This window comes from Serinus canaria, chromosome 2, assembly GCF_022539315.1.
Source record: "Serinus canaria isolate serCan28SL12 chromosome 2, serCan2020, whole genome shotgun sequence".
NCBI classification, from domain to species: domain Eukaryota; kingdom Metazoa; phylum Chordata; class Aves; order Passeriformes; family Fringillidae; genus Serinus; species Serinus canaria.
This window is the reverse complement of record NC_066315.1, coordinates 36942837-36963273: the sequence shown is the minus strand read 5'-3', so window position 1 is coordinate 36963273 and position 20437 is coordinate 36942837. Positions and strand designations below refer to the sequence as shown.

Sequence of the window (20437 nt, the reverse complement as noted above, 5' to 3'; positions counted from 1 at the left end):
AATGTTCAGATAGAATGAGCATAGCAAAGGAGGATACTTATTTGGAGAGGCAACATCAGTAAAGTACACCTTAGCAAGATACTTGAGATGTGGTGCTCCAAAGCTGGAGTTTCTGTTCAATGAGAAATATCAACAAGCTGGTGTTCTAGCTAAATCTGAAGCAAACAGGAGAGTTTTTAAAAGCTTTTCAAAATCATTTTTTATGAAATTATTTGAAATGGAATTATTTACTAGTGTGCATATGACATAGTTTCTAAAACTTCTAAACTGAGTTCTCAAAGTTGCTGAGATTAGAAATTAGGGTTTAGGGTTCCATAGTATACATGATCTAAATTTCCAGTGCACCCACAGTTAGGTATCACACAGGTGCACACCTCTGGTGTTGTGTGTAGCAGGGGCTACTCTAGAAAAGCAGACTTGGAAAGCCCAAGGACTATCAAGCTAATTCTTTGGGACCTGTCTTGGTTTTGTTAAATACCAGTGGCAACTTAGATATTTTTAGAAAAAATTTCAGGCTCAGTGATTCTAAATTTTCCAGTTAAATTTGTTTCACCTGAAAATTCCCAGTGGAGCAAGTGTGTTTGACAGACCTTCATCATTTATAAGCACATAAAATACATTGCTGTATGTGTATTTAAGTTATTACTCTACAGTTTTTGGCCCACTAGATTGAGTGGACACCTAATTCTGGTGGTTTTGAGAGTTGCATATGGTTGCTGTTGAGTCACATCAATGCCAATGCTAGTTCAGCCTTGCACCCTAAAGAAGAATAAGTAGAAAGCAGAAGAAAGATATCAGTTTTTCTCATTATGTGAAGCAGAAGCTCTGCTAGCTTTAATATGGTAGATAGGGATGTTCCATCTTTGATTAGCTGGAGAATGTACAGTAATTTTTTTTTATTTCTTATGGGCAACAACCAGCATGAAAGGGAAATATGCCCTGAAGGTACAAAAATGGAGTAACCAAACATCTAGAGAAGAAATAGAAAACCCACAGAAATGCTTTTATGAAAACACAGGCTAACAAACTGGAATGTAAATTAAGAACCTGTGTGGAAAAACAAAACAAGAACCTAAGATAAGAATACAATGTCTAGTGGGAAAAAGTCTTTCTGAGTAGTTGCAGTCTGATGTACTCTGAACAACCAGACACCTTTAGGCAGGTTCTAGGTTTCTGTTATTGCCTTCCTTGGGTCAGTAGCTGAAAACGAGGGCATCAGAATTTTGGTCTGATTTTTGTAATTGACATTAACAAGAGAAGACTTCAGCACTGAAAACTTAAGTCCTGAGGTTCCTCATTTACTTCAGACAGCTCTTGTATCCATTCCAGCTTCAGGATAATGCCACAGATTTCTGATAAACATCACATTTAAAAGCTTTTGCAATCCTCTTCCTGTATGTTGGTGATTCTTTCCCCTCCCTAGCAGTTGGTCTGTCTTTCATTCTTGTTTTGCCACTTTTTCTTATTAACTGTTTTCCAGCTGGCAGTGAATCATTATGTGCTGTGTTATCTACTTTCCACTGCTCTGAGGGTTTCTTTATTTATTAATAAGAACAATAGAAAACTGAAATGCATGTCCTTTACATAGTCATTATTTGCAAAGTACATTGTTCCAGGCCACCTCGCACCTCTGTCGTAAATAAAGCCTGTAACAGCCACTTAACCCACATACAATGAATATTAAAACCAGTGTTCATTTGGCACTGATTTAAAAATAATAGATTTAGACTCTGTGTGGATCAGCAGTTTTAATATTTGGCTGAATCTGAATAGGACAATGAATTCCTTTTATCTTGCAATTAAGCCATTTATTTTATACCAATGTTATTCACATGACAGAGTTTACACAAGATAAAACAAAACAAGCTCAGGAGCTCTCCCTGTGGAGACGGAAAAGGTTATTTCTAAGTCATCACATTCTGGTTTAAACCAAACAATAGTGGGAAAGTAGGAAATGAGAATGGATTCACATTAATATTAAGAATTAAGAGTTTGCTCTGGAAAGCTCAGGCTGTATGAGAGTCATAACCTGGCTGAGGAAATACAATAAAGCTGTAGTTAAGGAAAAAAAAAAAGATTAATTTCTTCCACTGGCATTTATGACTGAAAAAAACCCTTAAATGTTCTTCCACCCTGCAGAACTCAGCTTAGAGCTGGCAAGGGACCCTAGAAACATTAGGATCTTGTCATAAACTCTCTAGGCTAGACTTGGATGTGTCTGGAAAGTTCAGTGCTGTTATTTGTGAGAGAGAAAGAAAACTGGGAACTGTTTCACTGTTGGAAACTTTCACTTCTCAAATATAGTTTGGAGAACAAATGCCGCTAACAGTGGTAGGCAAAAAACCCATTGGAGAGACAACAGCTTGCAGATTTAACCACCAAATGGTCACTGAAAAAAACAAGAGGAAGGTCCTGTACCTAGGTCTATTTTGGACTTCTAACCGGGGCATTGCAGAAGGTAACCTTGGACCAACTGCCCACATGTAGAGAGTTTAAATTAAATGGAAAATAAAAGCCTGAAACAATATGCATATGATAATCTGAAAGTAGTTGAACCTAATTGCTTAAGGATATGAATGCTGAGGAAGCCCTGCTTTTCTTCAGATTAAAGATACAACAAAATACCTAAACTCCCTATTCCTAGAAAAAAAACCCCGTTGTTTTTTAGTGGCAGGTTCCAGTTTTAACATCTTCATCCACACAAGAATTTGTGTCTACATCGGCCTATTTGGCATCACCTGGCAAATCAGTCAAACATTGAATTATCCAACTGTCTTAACAATATGGAATTTGCCCAAATGTTAAAGTTGAAGTTTGGCTGTAAATAACTGTAAAAAACCTAATTGTTGCTGATGTGAAGAGAGCCTGTTCCCACTCCCAAAGCTGCCACCTTTTTCCTTACCTTGTTGAGTGTCTCAGTGGATATTAAGTCGTAGAAAGACTATGCTGCGAGGCATCATTGAAAAGAATTATTTCCTTTTTTCCCCCAAGTTTGTTTAATTTTTATTACAATGTTTCCCAAGTTATAGTTGATTTCTGGTATCAGATAGGGCCTGGGGTCTTCTGACTACTGCTTGCACAATGACTGGGGGAGAAGGCATTGAAGAAGTGAAAGCACAGGATGTAAAATGCCTCTCAAGGACTTGATTGCCTGTGGTTGCAAGGTTGACTGTAGCAGCAGTGTGGCTTGCACAGCTGTGCCTGCAGAGTCAGCAGATGTGTTGCATATTGCAGGAGCACACTGTCTGCCTTCTTGCCCCTGAAAATACTTGACTGAGGCAAACTTTATCCTCATGGCTCGGTGTTTTTCAGATGTGATTTTTATGTCTGATGGCAGGCTAAGGAAAGGGCTGCTGTGCTGCTCTTGCTAACCTGGGATTGCAGGTGCAATATGGACCTTATGCAAGGCCTTCAGAGACTTCCTTTTATTCTACCTTGCAGACACAAAGAGGCTAATTAATTATCAAACTGGCTGACATAATTCAAGCACCTGCTCTCAGAAACTTAATAAGTTCAGTTACAGAAACTGCTGCTGCTATACAGCCCTCACTGCAGACAACTCTCCCATATGTCTTGTTTGTAGGTACTCTATTTTTTACAGAGCATAGTCTTGGGAATCCTTTAGCATTTATACTTGGAAACATATTTTGCTCTCCTAGGGCTCTCTTTCCTGGTGCAGCTCACGCTGCTCCTCCACTGCTGGGCAGCCTGGCAGGCAGGGAGTGCCCCCCTGCCTGCTGCCTCCAGGCTGGGCAGAAGGACCCATGGAGGCAGCCAGCTGTTCTGCTCCTGCCTCCCTGCAAGCCATTGTGGGGCCTTGGATAAATTTTTCATGCTCCTTTTTCTCTTTGTGTAACTCCATTTTTATTTTTTGTTAGGTTGAAAGCTCTCTGAACTTTGTATTATCTCCATATACTGCGGCGAATGCAACGTCTAGACCCCTGAACTCTTTTAGGTGCTCCAGTTTCTACTGCACTGTGAATAATTGCTAAACTAAGCTCCATATGATGCCATTTATTTTCAAATACAATTTTCTTATTGAAGCAAAGGGTGACCAATGCTTCAAAAGGCTCTGTGCTGTGTTATGCCTCTGGTAAGGATATTGTCAAATGTCCCTGAGAGTTTTTACAATTTGCCCCTTTCATTTTTCTGCTAGTAAGTAGCTATATAGACACCAGCTTTTGATAACAGCTGGTTGCTCAAAGACTCTGCTCTCACCAACATTTGAAAGAGCACAACATTTACATATTGGTATGCACCAGGAATGGGCAGTTTATCACCTTGGATGCCCTATGCTTGTTACTGCTGAGAATTCAGTCCTGAAGGAGAATATTAAGGATTGCATTGGGTCTGGCTGAGGCAGAGGTCCTTTTTGCCTGTCCCAATTACCATCCTTTTCTCAAAACTCTAATGTTCCTGGGTTTCAGCCTCAAAAAGTCTAGTGAGGTGACCCTCTATGCCAAACATCCTCCAATGCTTCCCTATTTCTCCCCTCTGCATCTGGGCAGAGGAGGGAAAACATAATGAAGGGCTCATGGATTGAAATAAGGTCTGAGATCACTCAGCAAATACTGTAGGGGCAAAAGAGACTCAATTTTGGGATATTATTTGAATTTCTTACTATGAAAATCAGAGCAGTGTAATGACAAGTAAAAACAGACCTTAAAACATGTTTCTAAGTCTACCTCCTCCCCCTCAGCAGTGCAGGGAAGCAGGGTTATGGTCAGTTCTCCACACATTGTTCCTGCTGCTGCTCAGGGAAAGGAATCTTTCCTTTGCTCCAGCATTCCCTACTGGTGACAGCTCTCCTTGAACTTCTCCAAAGTGAGTCCATCTCACAAGCAATTCTCCATGGGTCATTTTTCCACAGGGTGCAGTACTTCAGGCACAGCTGGGCACAACCTGGGTCCCCCACAGGGTCACAAGTCCTACCAGGAAACCTGCTCCGGTGTGGGCTCCTCTGTCCTTGGGTCTGCAGGTCCCTGTCAAGAGCCTATTCCAGTGTGGGTGCTGCAGGTGGATCTCTGCATCCTGATGACGTCCATGGGCTGCAGGGATACAGCTGCTTCACCATGGTCTTCACCACAGGCTTCAGGGGAACCTCAGCTACGGTGCCTGGAGCACCACCATGACCTCGGTGTCTGCAGAGTTGTTCCTCTCACGTATCCTCACCCTGCTTTTCTTTGGCCACAATTACACCTATGCAAGAAATTTTTTTGTTCCTGCTTTTTAAATCTGTTATCACAGAGGTATTCCCACCATTTCTGGTTGGCCCAGCCTTGGCCAGTGGCAGGTCCATTCTGGAGCTGGCTGGCATTGGCTCAGCTGGACATGGAGGAAGCTTCTGGCAACTTCTCACAGGAGCCACACCTGCAGCCACTGCTACCAAAACCTGGCCATGCAAACCTAATACATGTGTAATGTTTTACAAAAGACCAAGCAGCAATTTTCATTTTTTAAAGAAAGCTTTTCATGTTGTTGGAGAAGTGGGAAATAAGGAATTTTTGCCTTCTCTGTGATAGTGGTACAAGTGCCAGTAACTGTTTTTATTATCTATATACACATTTATCAGAGATTCTGTGGCACAGTCTATAACACAAACTGGTAATTCTGTATGGGAAAAAATAAGCAGGTGATTGCATGTCTTTGAACACATTTAAGCTGCTTGACAATCATGACTCAGTAACATTTTAAAATGATGTTATCAGATAGTGCAACATTCAGAGAATGTGTGTGTAGCTGGCGTGGTTCCTGCCCATCCTGTGTCATGTCCTTGCCTCCCACAATTTCATTGCAAGCGAAGGCACAGAAGAGACTTTTGCTATTTACTCTTGCAAAATTTCAGACAACTGAGGGTGAGATGAAAAATATTTTCTATTAAGCGGATAATTTCCCTTTTCTATAAACAAGTAAAATGCAGGAAACCTGTTCATTCATTAGCATACTACAGGCTTTAAAATTCTGCTTAGAAGCTATTTGCATGGTTACTTAAATAATGTTGGCATTTTTCTAGTAAGAATACCAGCTGTAGTTCTGTGGATCAGTACTGTGTAGGGGTGGGGAAATGAAATCCGGCAGCGCTAGATATATGTGTTAAGCTAAAAAAAATCATGTAAGGAAAGTCAGGAAGTAAATGATTGACAATGCTGGCCTTTAAAAAGGTATAATTAGTCTGTAATATTGCTGCCTATTGAGGCTTGTGCTTCCAATTTGTCTCAGGGTGCTGCTGTTTTTGTCCTGTGCCTGACTGCAGAGTCAAGAGGGAACTGGCGCGTGGGATTTGATTGTTTGTGCATAGGGAGGTTAACACTGTGTGGGTTTTTTTTAATCTCCTCCTTCTTGGAGGAAGCCTTGATTTTTCTGAACAGGAAGCAAACTCTTTAAAGTGCCTCATGAAGGCAAAACACCTCCAAATATGTGGATTTTTAGTCACTACAGTTATTTTGTTTTGTATTAGGGTGAGCAGAAGAACAACATACTCTATTTGATTCCATGAAGAAGTCAGAGGTAGACTACACTAAAAGAAAAGGATCAGAATAGTTACTATGTAGGCTAGGACAGGGTGAATACATCCATATAACATTAACCACTATGTATGAGATGTGAAATTTAAGTGCAGATAAAGTGCACTTAAACATTTGTAAATTTGCATTGACTGTCCTAAAAATCCCGAGGATTTGTGGATGTTAAATGTGAAGGCCTATGAAATTTCAATTTTAAAAAAATTTCCCCAATATATTTGCACATTTTCCTGAGAAGTTGCTCTTTGATTTACTTAAAACTTCCACCATTGTTTTTTATGACCCTAGGGTTCCTCTGCACAAAGGACCCTGAGCCATCACAAGAGTTACAAAAATTGTTTGGCAACAGGCAAAACTGGAAAACTGCAGGTTTATGCAGATGTTCCTACAGCTGTCATTTATGAGAGTGTTAACTCTTGCAATTTGCATTTTGAGAGAAATCGATGTAACAGATCAAAGGCATTTGAAAAAGAGAACTAATTCAAATAGTTGCCTGAAGTTGTAGCTCTTTTAGGGACCCTCTCAGAGAACTTTACGTGTGTGAGGTTGATAACATAGCATCCAGGATAATAAAATTGGAAAACTGAGGAAATATTTCTCAGAAGCCTGTTGGTGGAAGCATTTATTGTATGTCATATTAATTCTGTTGATATTTTATTCTATAGTTAAATACATACTAGCCATTTACAATTGTAATGCATAATTTGTAAAATTCAGCATCATTGAAGAGAAAGATCTTCACTATTTTTTTTCCTACTTTTCCATTTCTTGGTCATGTATAAGACCTTTGGATTTACCACAGCAAAAATAAATCAGTGGGTTCCAGGAGATCTGTGGAGAACAAATTCAAGTGTTAATCTCCTGGAAATAAATGCACAGACTTAAAACACACCATCAAGACACAAATGTAAGGATCCATATAAAATCTTAAAATTTAAAGCAATTTGAAAGAGGAAGGAAACTGCTTTTCCTCTTGCACAGCTTTTGTGGTACCAAGTTGTGCCTGACATGAGTCTTTCAATTCTTAAACATTATTGACTTGCTTCTTTGAGAGATTTCCAAAGAAATTCTAGTAACAAGGTACATAGATAAAATTTTCTTTTCATGGTCCTGTTTCTCTAAATGAAAGGATCGGATTTGTGGCATTTCTTTGTGGTTTTGAAACCAGAAATTGTTGTTTCTTGTCATTGTTGTTGCCACTGTCAATGTATGATAACAGAAATGAAGAGACCCTGGGAAGAGAATTTTATAAAATACACAGGAGATCAGTGGTTGGTCTGGGAATGATGATGTGATTTTTATGCTCATCTTGAAAAGGGTGAAACCAATTTTGCATGTGGCATTATCTAACAAACCTGCAGCTGTGAATTATTTTTTACTAGTCTCTAATTATTTTGACAATTTTCAGATAATAAATGAGATGAGGTCAGATTTCTTGAGATAAGCTACTTGATTTTCTGAGTGAAGCAAGGACTCAGTACCATGTAGGCTGCTGGAACTGATGACAGATGGGTAAATTCCTGTTGCTGAGACAGGAGAGTGATCCAGAAAATCAAGCACCACCCTTTTCCTTATTTCTTACTCTACTGCTAAATTACCTGCTATGACCTCATTCTCTTAAGGCTGAAGTAAATTGTTAGAAGGTTTTTTCTAGAACATGGGAATGTGACTGTGCACTTTTTGTGGTAGTCCCAGCAGAAGAAAATATCTAAAGTGTGTCCCACTGAGAGGCATGTGAGAACCATGTGCTTTTAAGTAAAGGAAAGAAGATGCAGAAAACGTTGAGATGAGTTTGTTTCAACCCAAGGCTTCATTTGTGGAACACAGGATTTTTTACAAGCTACCAGGTAGGTTTTTGACACAGCGTGCTACAAAATTGCCTCACAAAGGGAAATGTATTGAAATCTCATGTGCAGATAACAGATGGACTAATTAGAGTAAGGTATTTGTGGTAGATGACTAGCCAGTGGTCAAAGCAAGGTTATCACAAGAGCTGGTTATGATTTGTGAAAAAATGATGAGTATTTGCAGAATTCATGATAAGCTGAGTTTCTTAAATTGTATCTAGTAGGTACCATGGGCACAAGACAAATAAATATCTGTAATGATCTATCTGAAACAGAAGACACATTTACTTCTTTGGTATTTCTATTTATTTGTTCTCCAGTGCACCTTTTTCAGGTTTTCCATTATTTTTCCCATTCCCAGTGAAAGCAACAACAGCATTGTGAGAATATAACAGTGTAGGAGATTTTGGTTAAAGTCCAGTGGTTTACTGCCTGAGTCCTGACAGAGACCAAATATGGTGTCCTGTTGCATGGCAGAGTTCAGTAACCATTTAAATTATTAGTGACAGAATTGGCAGATTCTTAATAGAAAAATTACCAAAAATGAAAGACATGGTTGATTTTGATGAAGTTAAAAGGAGAATATAAAACTGAATAAGGGAGAAAAAAAGATGGGAAAATAAATAGAGAGGGGAATAAAATACAGTTACTCCACAAAAGAAGAAACAGACAGTGATGGTAAATTCAAGAAAGGAAGGAAAAATAACACATTTAGGAAGTAAACTGATGCAGACTTAGAAGAACAGTCCATTAAAAAAAAAAGGTCTCATTTTTTAATTTTTGTAAAGCTTAGTGTAAAAAGGAATAAATTCAATTGTCTGAACTGGATGGTTGGATGTTAGGCTGTGGGATGCTTGCATTGATTTTCATACTGAAAGTCTTTTGAAGATGACATGTAAATATTACAGTGGTTGTTGCTTTAATCCAATATATCCTCAATAGCCACTTTGTGTGTAGAATTATTCTGTCCATGGTGTCTTGCTTGGATATTGGTCCATTTCAAAAGTCTAAGCTTTCACATTTGTCCCTAGGAATTTTCATTTCACCTTCAAAACTGAAATTTTTTGCACTGGTTGCAGATACTTTCTAACAAAAGCTGCTCAAGGAATGGTTTTCCTGGGAATTTCGTATTATGATGGTGTCAGGGAGTTTATAATAGTACAACCCTTCAAGACCTTCCTCTTTCTTTACTTGATTTTGGCCAGGTGTGCTGGTCTTGCCTGGGATTTTTAATTTGCTTCACACAGCTCTTCACAGCAGCTGGTATGGGGCTATGAATTGAATTTGTGCTGAAACAGAGTGACGAAAGGGTTTTGGTCCTGCTGAGCAAGGCTTACACAGAGCCAAGGCCTTTTCTGTTCCTCCCCTCACCCACCAGTGCAGGGTGCTCAGGAAGTTGGAGGGGATACAGCCAAGCCAGCTGACCCCAACTTACCCAAGGGACATTCCATACCATATGGTGCCACGCTGAGCATCCTAAAGCTGGGGCAAGAGGAGGGCAGGGAGGGACATTTGGAGTGATGGCATCGGTCTTCCCAAGTCACAGTTACGCACGACTGAGTCCGGCTCTCCTGGAGATGGGACCAGTGAATTCATTCCTTGTTTTGCTTTATTTGCAAGCACAGCTTTTGCTTTCCCTGTAAAACTGTCTTTATCTCAACCCATGAGTTTTATGGCTTTTACTTTTCCAATTTTGTTGCTTATTCTGACAGGAAGGAAATGAGTGAGTGGTAGCATGGGGCTGGGTGCTGGCTGGGGTTAAACCACAGCACCTGGAATGAAGGTGTTGTTCTTGCCTTGTCTGAAGTTCCTAGAGCTTTTCCTCGGAAGGCAGCACACTCACCTGTGTGATGCCCATCTTAAAGAATTTCTGAATTCTGGTATGTTCCTTGAAACTATACTAATACAAAGATTAGAGTGTTTGCCAGCTTTGTTTGGGATGTGCTCGACTGTTGCATAAACAAGGAACAACTTAGAACAGTGCTAATTCTACATAATTGCTGCACATGCCTTTTTCATTTTATTAAAGAATAAAATGTACAACACTAAAGCTAAGGATGTGTATGCAAAGAGGATTTTTGTGTTTTCACTGACCTTTTTAAACTTTCATACAAAACTGACACAAAAACTCCAGGACAAAACATCTGGTTTTAATCTCATTACACCAGTGTTTATACTGGAAAATAAAAAAAAAAACCCAAGCAATGCCAAAATCTTAATGCATATACATAATGGTTTATATGTCATAAAATGAGAAAGCAAATGCTTTCCCAATTTTTATGAGCAATGGAAATTGTTAAATGATATTGTGAAGTAGGCATGGTGTGTTTGTGCATTCTCAGGCAGTGACTGGAATACAGTAGGCAAAGGAATCAGGATTTGTGGACAGCTGTGCAGCATGTATCCATGCATCCTAAGGAACTGCACCTTGTGGTGAGGACAGGAGAGGACTGTGGCTCTAGGGTGCTGAGGTTAGGTGGAGCAGGCAGCCTCCCTCAGCCTTCTGCCCAGTGCTGAAGTGGGGTGGGTGAGAGCAGATGGCTAAAGGTGAACCAGGACTGTTTGCAGAAATATAATAGAACTGTACTTGCTACTGTATTTGCTACTATCCATTATTATTTTACTATTTTTTAAAATTTCTGGGATATTCTTCATTTAATCTGCACTTCTGTATTTAACCTTAAACTAAGTTAAATCTAGAATAGAGGGAAAGTAAGAAACCTTGGATACAAACACTGACACTGAGATGTAGACACACTGGCAAAATTCAGATAGCCCAAAATGAGGGATGATACTTCATCCCTAATTTGTACCAGTAGGAAAATGGCTGTGAGAGGATGTAGGTTGGGCACAGAGTATCAAATGGGGTTTGCATTCCCACACACAGCAAAATGTTAAAATATATTCCATCTTTGAAGTTTCTATTAAAAATCTCACCAACACAACCTCTTAAGGAAGTTAAACCTAAATCTGTGCTCTGTAAAAATTTTAATTTGATAACTACCAGTTTGCATGAATTATTAAATATAACTTAGTTTGCTTATCCATTTTAGGACATTTATTTTGGCTTCTAAGCATGTTTTTTTTTTTTTTTTTAGAAAGCTTGTTAAGGATATGTAAATTTGATACTTACTGCACATCTTTATATATAAAAATCAAAATTCCAATGCAAATGTGTAGCCTTGGTTGCACTGTAGCAATATGTTTCTAGTACGTTAAATATCAGAAAAAAAAATGTTGGGTGTGCATTAAGTCATATTCTAGATTAAATAATTCACCAAACCCATAGTATTTCTTTTTAAAAAAATTCTGACTAAAAATCAAAGCTAGTTTTTAGAGATGAAATGAAAAGATCAATTAATAAATAACTACTCTTAATTCTGTGATTCAGACTTACTTACAAAATTGTAATTTTCTCCTTTAATATTACTCAGTTTGCTCATTGGTTTTCATCCCTTTTAATATTCTTAACCAGATATAAAGCCCCTAAACAGGAATGTATTTTAAATGTTGACTTGGTCTTACAAATGACAATGCAATAGTAAGACACAAACCAAGAGTACTTAATGTTATCAGTATAACAACTCACTTTTTAAGTAGTGATAGCTTATTATAGGATTCAGCATTCCAGCTCTTTTATTTTTTTAAATAAAATAATACCTTAATTTATTTTTATTCCACCAGAATGAGTACATTCATTGCAAATTGCATGCACATAAAAGGGAAGCCATTTGTAAAGTACATGATACCTTAACAATAAATAGTATTTGATCTAATACACGATGGTAGTGCATTTCTTGTTAAAACTGCAAGCTTTTACCAAAATGAAACCAAACTCTTATTCTCTTTATAAATATTTTAAATAATTTTTAGGTACATGTTTCATACCAAGTATATAAAAATAGTATTTTTAGATAAATTAAGAGGTTTCATTTACATGACAAATAACGTGCAACATCTAAGCACTCTCTAGCAGCTCTATTTTGTTGATTGTCTAGATGACATGCAGCGAATGTCCTTTGCCTTCACAGAACTGACGAAAAGACCAGCAGGACCACGATCACCTGAAGCAAACAGTGCCATAGATATTGTTTGGGAACAACAGTCAGACACTCAGGGAAAACCTTTGCTTCGATGAACAAAAGCCACCAACGACAGTTCTTTGTGCTAGACTTCCAGCTGCTCTGACCCTCAGGGTCTTTGGACTATCACAAAAGTCTGTCAAACAGACAAGTTATATCTGTATTCAAAATGTTTTTTCAACATGCTTCTAGAATCTAGAAATTTATTGGTTTTCCTATAGTATGAACCATTGCCTTTTCTTACTCTCTATAAGTCTATGAGTTTCATGTTTGTAATTCTCCATGATCACCAAAATGGGGATCAAATAAAGCAGTCATGCAGTACTCTCTAAATTTAAAACTGGCAGCTGTGGAACATGCTTTGAGTACCACTTCACTGTTCCTCATACATCTATGGCTTGGCAGTCTTTATCTTTAACATCCCTTGTGCTTGTCACAATGTCTATTGGGAAATCTGGGGTCTGTGCAGAAGTTACTCTGGCTGTTCCTTCCAGGTCCCATGATCCTGGCAGGTTCTCAAGGCTCAGTGAACTGATTGCTCCTTGGCTAAAGCTCCCTTCCTCTGATCTGCTGGGCAGCACTAGGTGCAGTGATGTCTCTGATGAAGAGCATACTGAAGGAGAAAGGGTTGCTGAAATAGACTGAAGAGGAGTCAGGGTAGTGTCTGAATGGGGAGAGGTGCATCTTAAAAATTGCAGATTGTCTTTCTGAATTACCTGATACTGGGAAGGGGAATTTTGAAGGCCTGTTGTATAATAAAGTTCACCATCCATAGAATTTTGCAAGTTGGATTCAGTCCTTTGGGGACTGCTGCCTACAGAAGACAGGTCTGTATTCCAAATGTCACATAGTGTATTTCCACGACAAAGTTGTGCTTTGGTGCAAGTGAAGTTTCCAGCTTGCATGTGTGAGCAAGGTTGATGTGTAGTCCAAGCCACTCGAGGCTGCAGACTGTCCAGGGTGGGACTTCGAGATAGGCTGTGCACAGCACAGAATCCTGGAGGCTTCTGGGATGTGAGCAGGTTTTCCAGAAGGTGCATCACATTCTTCATATCCTTGCGTAACTGTGAGACTTCTTGACTTAAAGATGTCATCTGTTGTGAAAGGGAAAAATATCACAGTATTTATTCATGCACCATGCCTAAAATTTGTACGCACATCCCTCTTTTCTTTCTAGCAACAGCAGCTCTCATCTTTGGCACAGTGTCTCTACACTACAGAGATGCATTTTGCCAGTGTATAGGTGGGGAATAGTCCTTTCAGCTACTTTAATTCATCTGATTTCAAATTATTCTCTGTATATAAAAAACAGTTATAGGGTCAGAACTGAGATGATTTCCAGATGCAGTATGACATCAATATTTTCTTGATCAATTGTTAAATATATGAAACCATAAAACTTTCTTATTAAACAATTTCATGCTGATGAATTACATAAAAATTAGATCTTGCAAAGTCTTGCTTAGAAATACGTGTGAAGTATACTGCTGTCTTCATAGCAAAATAAAAGAAATCCATACTCTAAGTTGTTGGATGCAAATAGTAGTTAAATTAAAATCTTGTGGACTACTCCTAAAAAAAAGGAGGAAAAACCTGAAAACTCTAAAACCCACTTGCTACCTCCAATTATTTAAAAAATGTAAGACTGTGGAACAGTTTGTTTCCATGCACTTTTGTGTATGCTTGAGAGGTACTATGTATAACAGACATGAATCCATTGCGTAGATTTCTCTGGTGCATGTGCAAAAGAACGGATGAGATTTTTTTATTATATTTTTTAGTTTTATTTCTCTTAAATGCTGAAACTGCTGATATCATCTATTTGGTTCCATAAAGTACATGAAGTCTTTCCTCAACACTGCTGTTTTAGGTGGGGATCAGACTGGTAAGTTCTGAACTTGTGTTTTAAAGTCGACTGGCATCTGAACATTAATGGGAACATTTTTTGGGCATTTATAAGGATGTTCTGAGCAAATAAAAGTCTAGCTCAAACATAAAAGTAACCCACTCATCATTTCCAAGGGTGGAAAGCAAATTTGTCTCCATGATAGTTATCAACTAGTTACTTATTTAGGTCAAAGCACCATCATTATCATTAAAATAGAGTTTCTCATATTGATGTTGCTCTGTTGAAAAAAAGACATGACTGCACATTCATCTTCAAGCCACACGTCAAAAAGAAAATAGCTAATTCAGGGAGCCCTTCTTTGACCTCAGGTAGAAACACCACTGATTGGATGACCTACACAGACTAATTTTCATTGTTCTGTCTGGATAGTTCTGAAGAAATCTGCTGGAAATACATTTCAGGCTGAGTTTGATTGTGTTATTACAGACACAATAATTATAAAGAAATTCGGAGAAGAAAGTAGGAAGCTCCAATGCAGCTCCTATAGATCTATTTATTTTTCTCTGAGCTTAGAGGTCAAACCCAATATATTGTTTAATAACATTGTAATGATCACATTGCCTTTGGAGAGAGTCCTTAAAGGGAGGAGACTCTTGAGAGGCAGGTGACAGGATCTCTGTCTCTGCACTTCTCTTTCTTTCTGCCTTGTCTAATTGAATCATGGTAGATAGAAAATACCATGAGATCCTCTTCTGCCAGCAGAGATGAAGCTTTGAATGCCTGGTAACTTCAGTTAAGGTGAGAAATTAAAATATGCTGCCGAAGTGCTAGGTGAGCAGATTTGCCTTAGGGTCAGAGCAGCCAGTGAAGGTTCTTGGTACTGTCAGACTGTGAGAAAACAGTGAGATTTCTGGACAAATCAACTTCACGAGAACTCCTAGGTTCTCTTGGACCCTAGGAGATGATATTGTAAAATCTCCAGAAGCTTTTTTTGGGTAGGATGGGGCAAGACAAACTCACAGCTGTCTAGATTCACTGGTCATCAGTTATTTTTAGGTTCATCACTGGCCCCTACACCTCATGGATACAGCAATGATTTTCTGTGCATAGTTTGCCAAATTGAATCATCTTCTCAGGGCTTTCTACAGGTGTGCAAATAAAAATATTGACACTACCTCATGAGTATGTACCTTACCTAAACTATGCTGTGTGAAAATATCTGCAATTTTAAAATGTCTTGTTTGGTTTGATTCTCATTTTTGTTTTGTATTTCTCATCACTTATGAGCTTTTTAGAAGTTGAATCATCATTTAGCATGTTTCTTTTGCCAAATCATTAAGAAAATATAGCAAAAACAAATCCCAGCATCAGCACTTGTGGCAGCCCTGAATTTCTGTTCATTATAACTTGCTCTAGTACTCAGATACTCTATTTTTGACATATCAGCTAGCTCACAGGGTGTTTTTTTCTCACAAACTTACTCTTGCACCAACATAGGAATTTATCTAATAAACCCCTATACAGTAGGCTTTAATGGTTTCCAGTAGTATGATTGATAGTCAGAATAGTTATGCCAAACTTAATTCACCACTGTCAGTTAGTAAGATCTGTTTGGACCTATTCTGGATGTCAAAAAAATATAGCTTTCAGGATTTTACTATGACAAGATTACAAGATTAAACCTCCAGTATCTATATTGCTATTAATTATTATATGTCTCTATATTAATGTAGTTCTACACATGCATAGTATACCATTAGTGTTCCTACCAATGTTACACTGTTTATGCTATTATTTTTATACCCTAAAGAGAACCCTGAGCAGATGCAAATAAAAAGGTGTAACAGGGGAAAAAATGTTATCAGTACTATCAACAATTTCACAGTGCTTGAGAAAGTGCAGAAGAACAGGGATTAAAAGCCAAGGAATTTTAAGTCTATGAAAGAGAAATTGAAAGCAGTATGGTTTCTTCCTGAGGAAAAAGGGCTTATTCCTAGCATGCCAGTAAGGCTGCACTCTTTTCAGAAGCTCACTGATTATTGCTAGGCAAAACAGCTATGGTACAAATGGTTCCTGCTGTGCTAGGCAGACAGCTTTAAAATTATCTCTGAGATCCCAAATATACTTGAAATGCTGCCTTAACACTTCCTAGGACTTGAAAAAGGTACTGCGATGTTTCTGGATGTAGAAACTGGGTTTTATACAGATTTAGCTTCAAGTATCAAGAGAGACTGCTCAAACTGGTTGGAAGTGCCTTTTTAGTAGACTATGTATCAGGAAAGAATATATTCAAAATAAAGGTTAAAATAAAAATTTTAGTAGATGTATTTTGAAATTACTTTGACAGTTTCAGAAGAAAGAGTATTTTTCTTTACTACCAGTATTAAACTGTTCAGAAGTTTGAGTATTTTTTCCATGTAGTTAAGTAGGAATGGTGTGATGCTTGTTGCTCGTTTAAATGGCTAAGCAGATTTCTTTTTCTTCCTGTTATGTATTCCAATATCTATTTTTAAAAGACAAATTTTAAACTGGACTGCCTAGCTCTCCTCACTGTTCCTGGATAATTCTAAATGTCCTAGGGTGACTTTAATAATGAACCCTTTATTTAAATGGATAAAGTAAGACTTTTCTTCTGATTAGAAGCTGATTAGATTCTTATTTGTACATATTTTTCTCTCCCTGTGTTTATTCCCATTTGAAATTCAAACTTCAGACCCAGATATCTTCCTGCTTGGACTCTTTCTGTGCACCCAAAGAAGTGAAGATGAATATTGGCTTCTTGAGAAACGGAAGCTGTATTTTAGCAACGTGGAGGAGTTGCTTGGCTTGCACTGCATGTGGCAGCTTCTCTATTCCCTTGCTTGGTCTTTCATTGCTGCTTCTATTCTGGTTTTTCATTAAGTCAGGGAGATTTTCAGCTAGAATGAGTTGTCTTTGAAGCTCAGATTGACTATCTTCTGGTATTCTGTTTCTTACTGACTGCACTGTTGAATGAATGAAACAAGAATTGAGGAGAGACAGAGTCTTCATTGATCATCTATCAGCAGCTCTGTGGCCATTGGTGTTCTGGTGACAGATGTTTCTGATTTAATGGCTTTATAAACAAAGCTAGTTGCAGAAAGAAAAAAAAAAATCCAGTGCAGCTAATATGAGTTCGGATTAAATCTATAGGATTTGTGCAATGATATGATGATTCAGTTTCAGTGACATAAATCCAGGAATCAGGAAAGTTGTGAAATTGGCTTTACCATGTAAGAGTAGGAAATTTGGTCATTTGTCTGCTGACTCTCTAGCCAGCTCTTTGGTAGTTCCAGTGACCAGTGTGTCTGGGTAAATTAGGACACCAAGATACTCTAGTCCTTTATATTTCTCTCATTTATCCTTACGTGTTTAATAGCAATAGCTATTAAACACATAAGGATGAACGAGAGAAGTATAAAGGACTAGAGTATTTAAATATATTCAAGTTAAAGAGGATCCCATGAATCTCAGTATAGAAAAGGGGTTCCCAAACTGCAGTTTTAATAATAATTTGTGACTCTTCACTGGGAGTGAATCAGGTGGAAAGGAGAGGGGAGGTAGAGGGGTATGAGAGGAAAGTTGGTTAGAAGTATGGAGCACCTGTCCTACAAGGAAAGGCTAAGAGTATTGGGATTTTTCAGCCTGGAAAAGAGAAGGCTTTGAAATAACCTTCCAGTACCTAAAGGGAAGCTACAAGAAAGATGGAGAGGGATCATTTACAAGAAGATGTAGTGACAGGACAAGGGGTAATGGCTTCAAACTGAAAGGCAGTAGGTTCAGTTTGAATATTAGGAAGAAATTCTTTACAGTGAGTGTGGTGAGGCACTGGAACAGATTGCACAGGGAAGCTGTGGGTGCCCCATCCCTCAAGGTGTTCAAGGCCAGGCTGGATGGGTCTCTGAGCAACCTGGTCTAGGTGAAAAGTGTCCCTGCCCCTGGTAGAGGGGTGGGAACTGGATGCTCTTTATGGACCCTTCCAACCTGAACCATTTCATGATTCTATGATTGTTGGATGTGGACTCTGCCTTCAGATTGGCAAAGAATCAGGACAGTGTCAACATAATGGTGGCAATAAGAAAATCAAGTTTGGAAATTACTGCTTCAAGGAATTAAAAATTACCAGGGACAAACTGGCTGACTAGCCATTGATTGAGAGGAAATGGAGGATTGTGGAAATCCCAGGTGGCTGGGAGAGGAGAAGCTGGCAATACATACTGATGAAAGGAAACCTGAGGTAGTATATATGATATTGGGCAAAAATATTAAGCAGACAATTTCTATATCATCTAAATGAATAGTTAAAAGAGGACAGGCAGCATTATGGTTCTTAAGAATAAACCATGACAAAAGTATAATTCTCTTCTTTAACTGAAGAGCTGTTTTAAAATACAAGAAGAAACTTTAGACATAATATACATCTTGTCAGAAGACTTCTAAGATATCACTGTCCATCTGACATTCTTCTAGAACTACAAGAAAATGTGAAGGGGACATAATCACCATAAGCTGGATTCTTACGTGATTGGAATGGTTTATGACCAATAGCTACCTGTCATCCATGGACATTTTAAGATATTCTTTTCAGCACCTTATCCAGATCCATTTTTATTTAATGTTTATTTTGAATGTCTAAATGAAATTCATATTTACTTTTAAATATCAGTAATATGAAATTCAAGAAAGATAAATGTTAAACATTACATCTGTAAAGAAAATGTCAGAGGCATGAATATAATATTCTGCCTATGCAGAGTATTATAGAAAAATGACTATGGAGGTCTGCTGAATGACACTTTGTGGGCATTAATCATACTCCCAGGATGCACAAACAGCATATCTTCTTTAATTGAACTCTATAACGGGGTTTTCTTCACAAGGAATTATTAAGGCTGCTTGAAATTGTGTACTTTGTCAGTGACTTCCAAGATATAACAAAAGACATTTCAAAAGAAAATGACACCAGTGAAGAGCTTTTAGCAAATGTAATGGGCAAAGAAAGTCAAAAGAAATTTGGTCTTCTGAGATCTGCTGGAATAGCATGTTTCCAGAATAAATTGACTTTAGAAGGAGAACACCAATCAAATTTTTCTTATAATCTTCTAGGCAAAAAAGAAAAAGCTGTGAACTTATGAACATGCATACCCACAGGCATTCACATTTAGATGTTGGGAAAATAGGTGTTATGAGTACAGAAACATTTTGAAATGCCTGTTAGATATTAACTGGACAATTGTCATCATCCATCATGGTAATAATATTTTTTATTCAAATTCGAAGTCAGCTTTTGGTGTCCAGTTGATTTGTATAGTGCATGGCTATACTGCATACTCTTGGTTGATTCCTTTGTCTCAGGTACCTTTCCACCAAGGAAAAGTGCCAGGGACACCCTACAGCATATGGGACTTATGTCATGTATGTGCAGTGTGTTCTGGTTAAAAAAAATATAATCTAAGTTTCAGAGCATCAACTATTTTGTAACCTTCATCAGCCAATACCTATTAAACTAACATTAAAAGAAGAAAAAAGTTAGCTGGAAAGGCTTCTCTACAGCTATCAAAGTATGACAGTAGAGAGACAAAACAACATGTTTTCTTTTTTGGAAACATGAATGTCAGTGCTAAAAGAGAAGATGCATTTTTAAAAATCTCAGTAGGCAAAGTGAATTTAGTCTGCATCTATTGTTTAGAAAGCTTTTATTTTTTTATACAAATGATACTTGGTTTTATGTTTTTGCTTTAATGTGAAATTTACATGGCTAAAATCCAAAATGGGTAGATTATTTTTAATAGTTTTTATCATCTATAAATGTCATTAATTCACTTTTTGCCACATTTTTCTTGATTAAAAGATGTTTTACAAACCAAATAACTGGGATAGCCTTGCTGCAAAGTAATTTCTCTTGTGTGATGATAGAGTTATGAACTTGTTCAGAAGAACATGTATTTAATTACTCTAAGTCAAGCGAGTTCATTATATGAACTCTCAAGTTGCAAATTGAACTTTAACAATATATCCCCTATGTAAAACTAGAAGCCTGACTGGCTTCACCAAATTTCCTTTAGCAGCCTTGATTATCATTTGCATATATTTTTAACATTAAAAATGCATTTTTCTGTA

General features: G+C 37.8%; 1 protein-coding gene across 1 annotated transcript in view; it reads right to left on the bottom strand.

Moving 5' to 3' along the window:
- Window positions 1-12833: 12833 nt before the first annotated feature.
- Window positions 12834-20437, bottom strand: part of KCNH8 (potassium voltage-gated channel subfamily H member 8) — a 176423-nt gene continuing 168819 nt past the window's right edge. Inside the window, exon 16 of the mRNA XM_009086107.4 lies at window positions 12834-13544. Coding sequence (XP_009084355.1) covers window positions 12834-13544 — 711 coding nt within the window. The remainder of the gene's footprint in view (window positions 13545-20437) is intronic.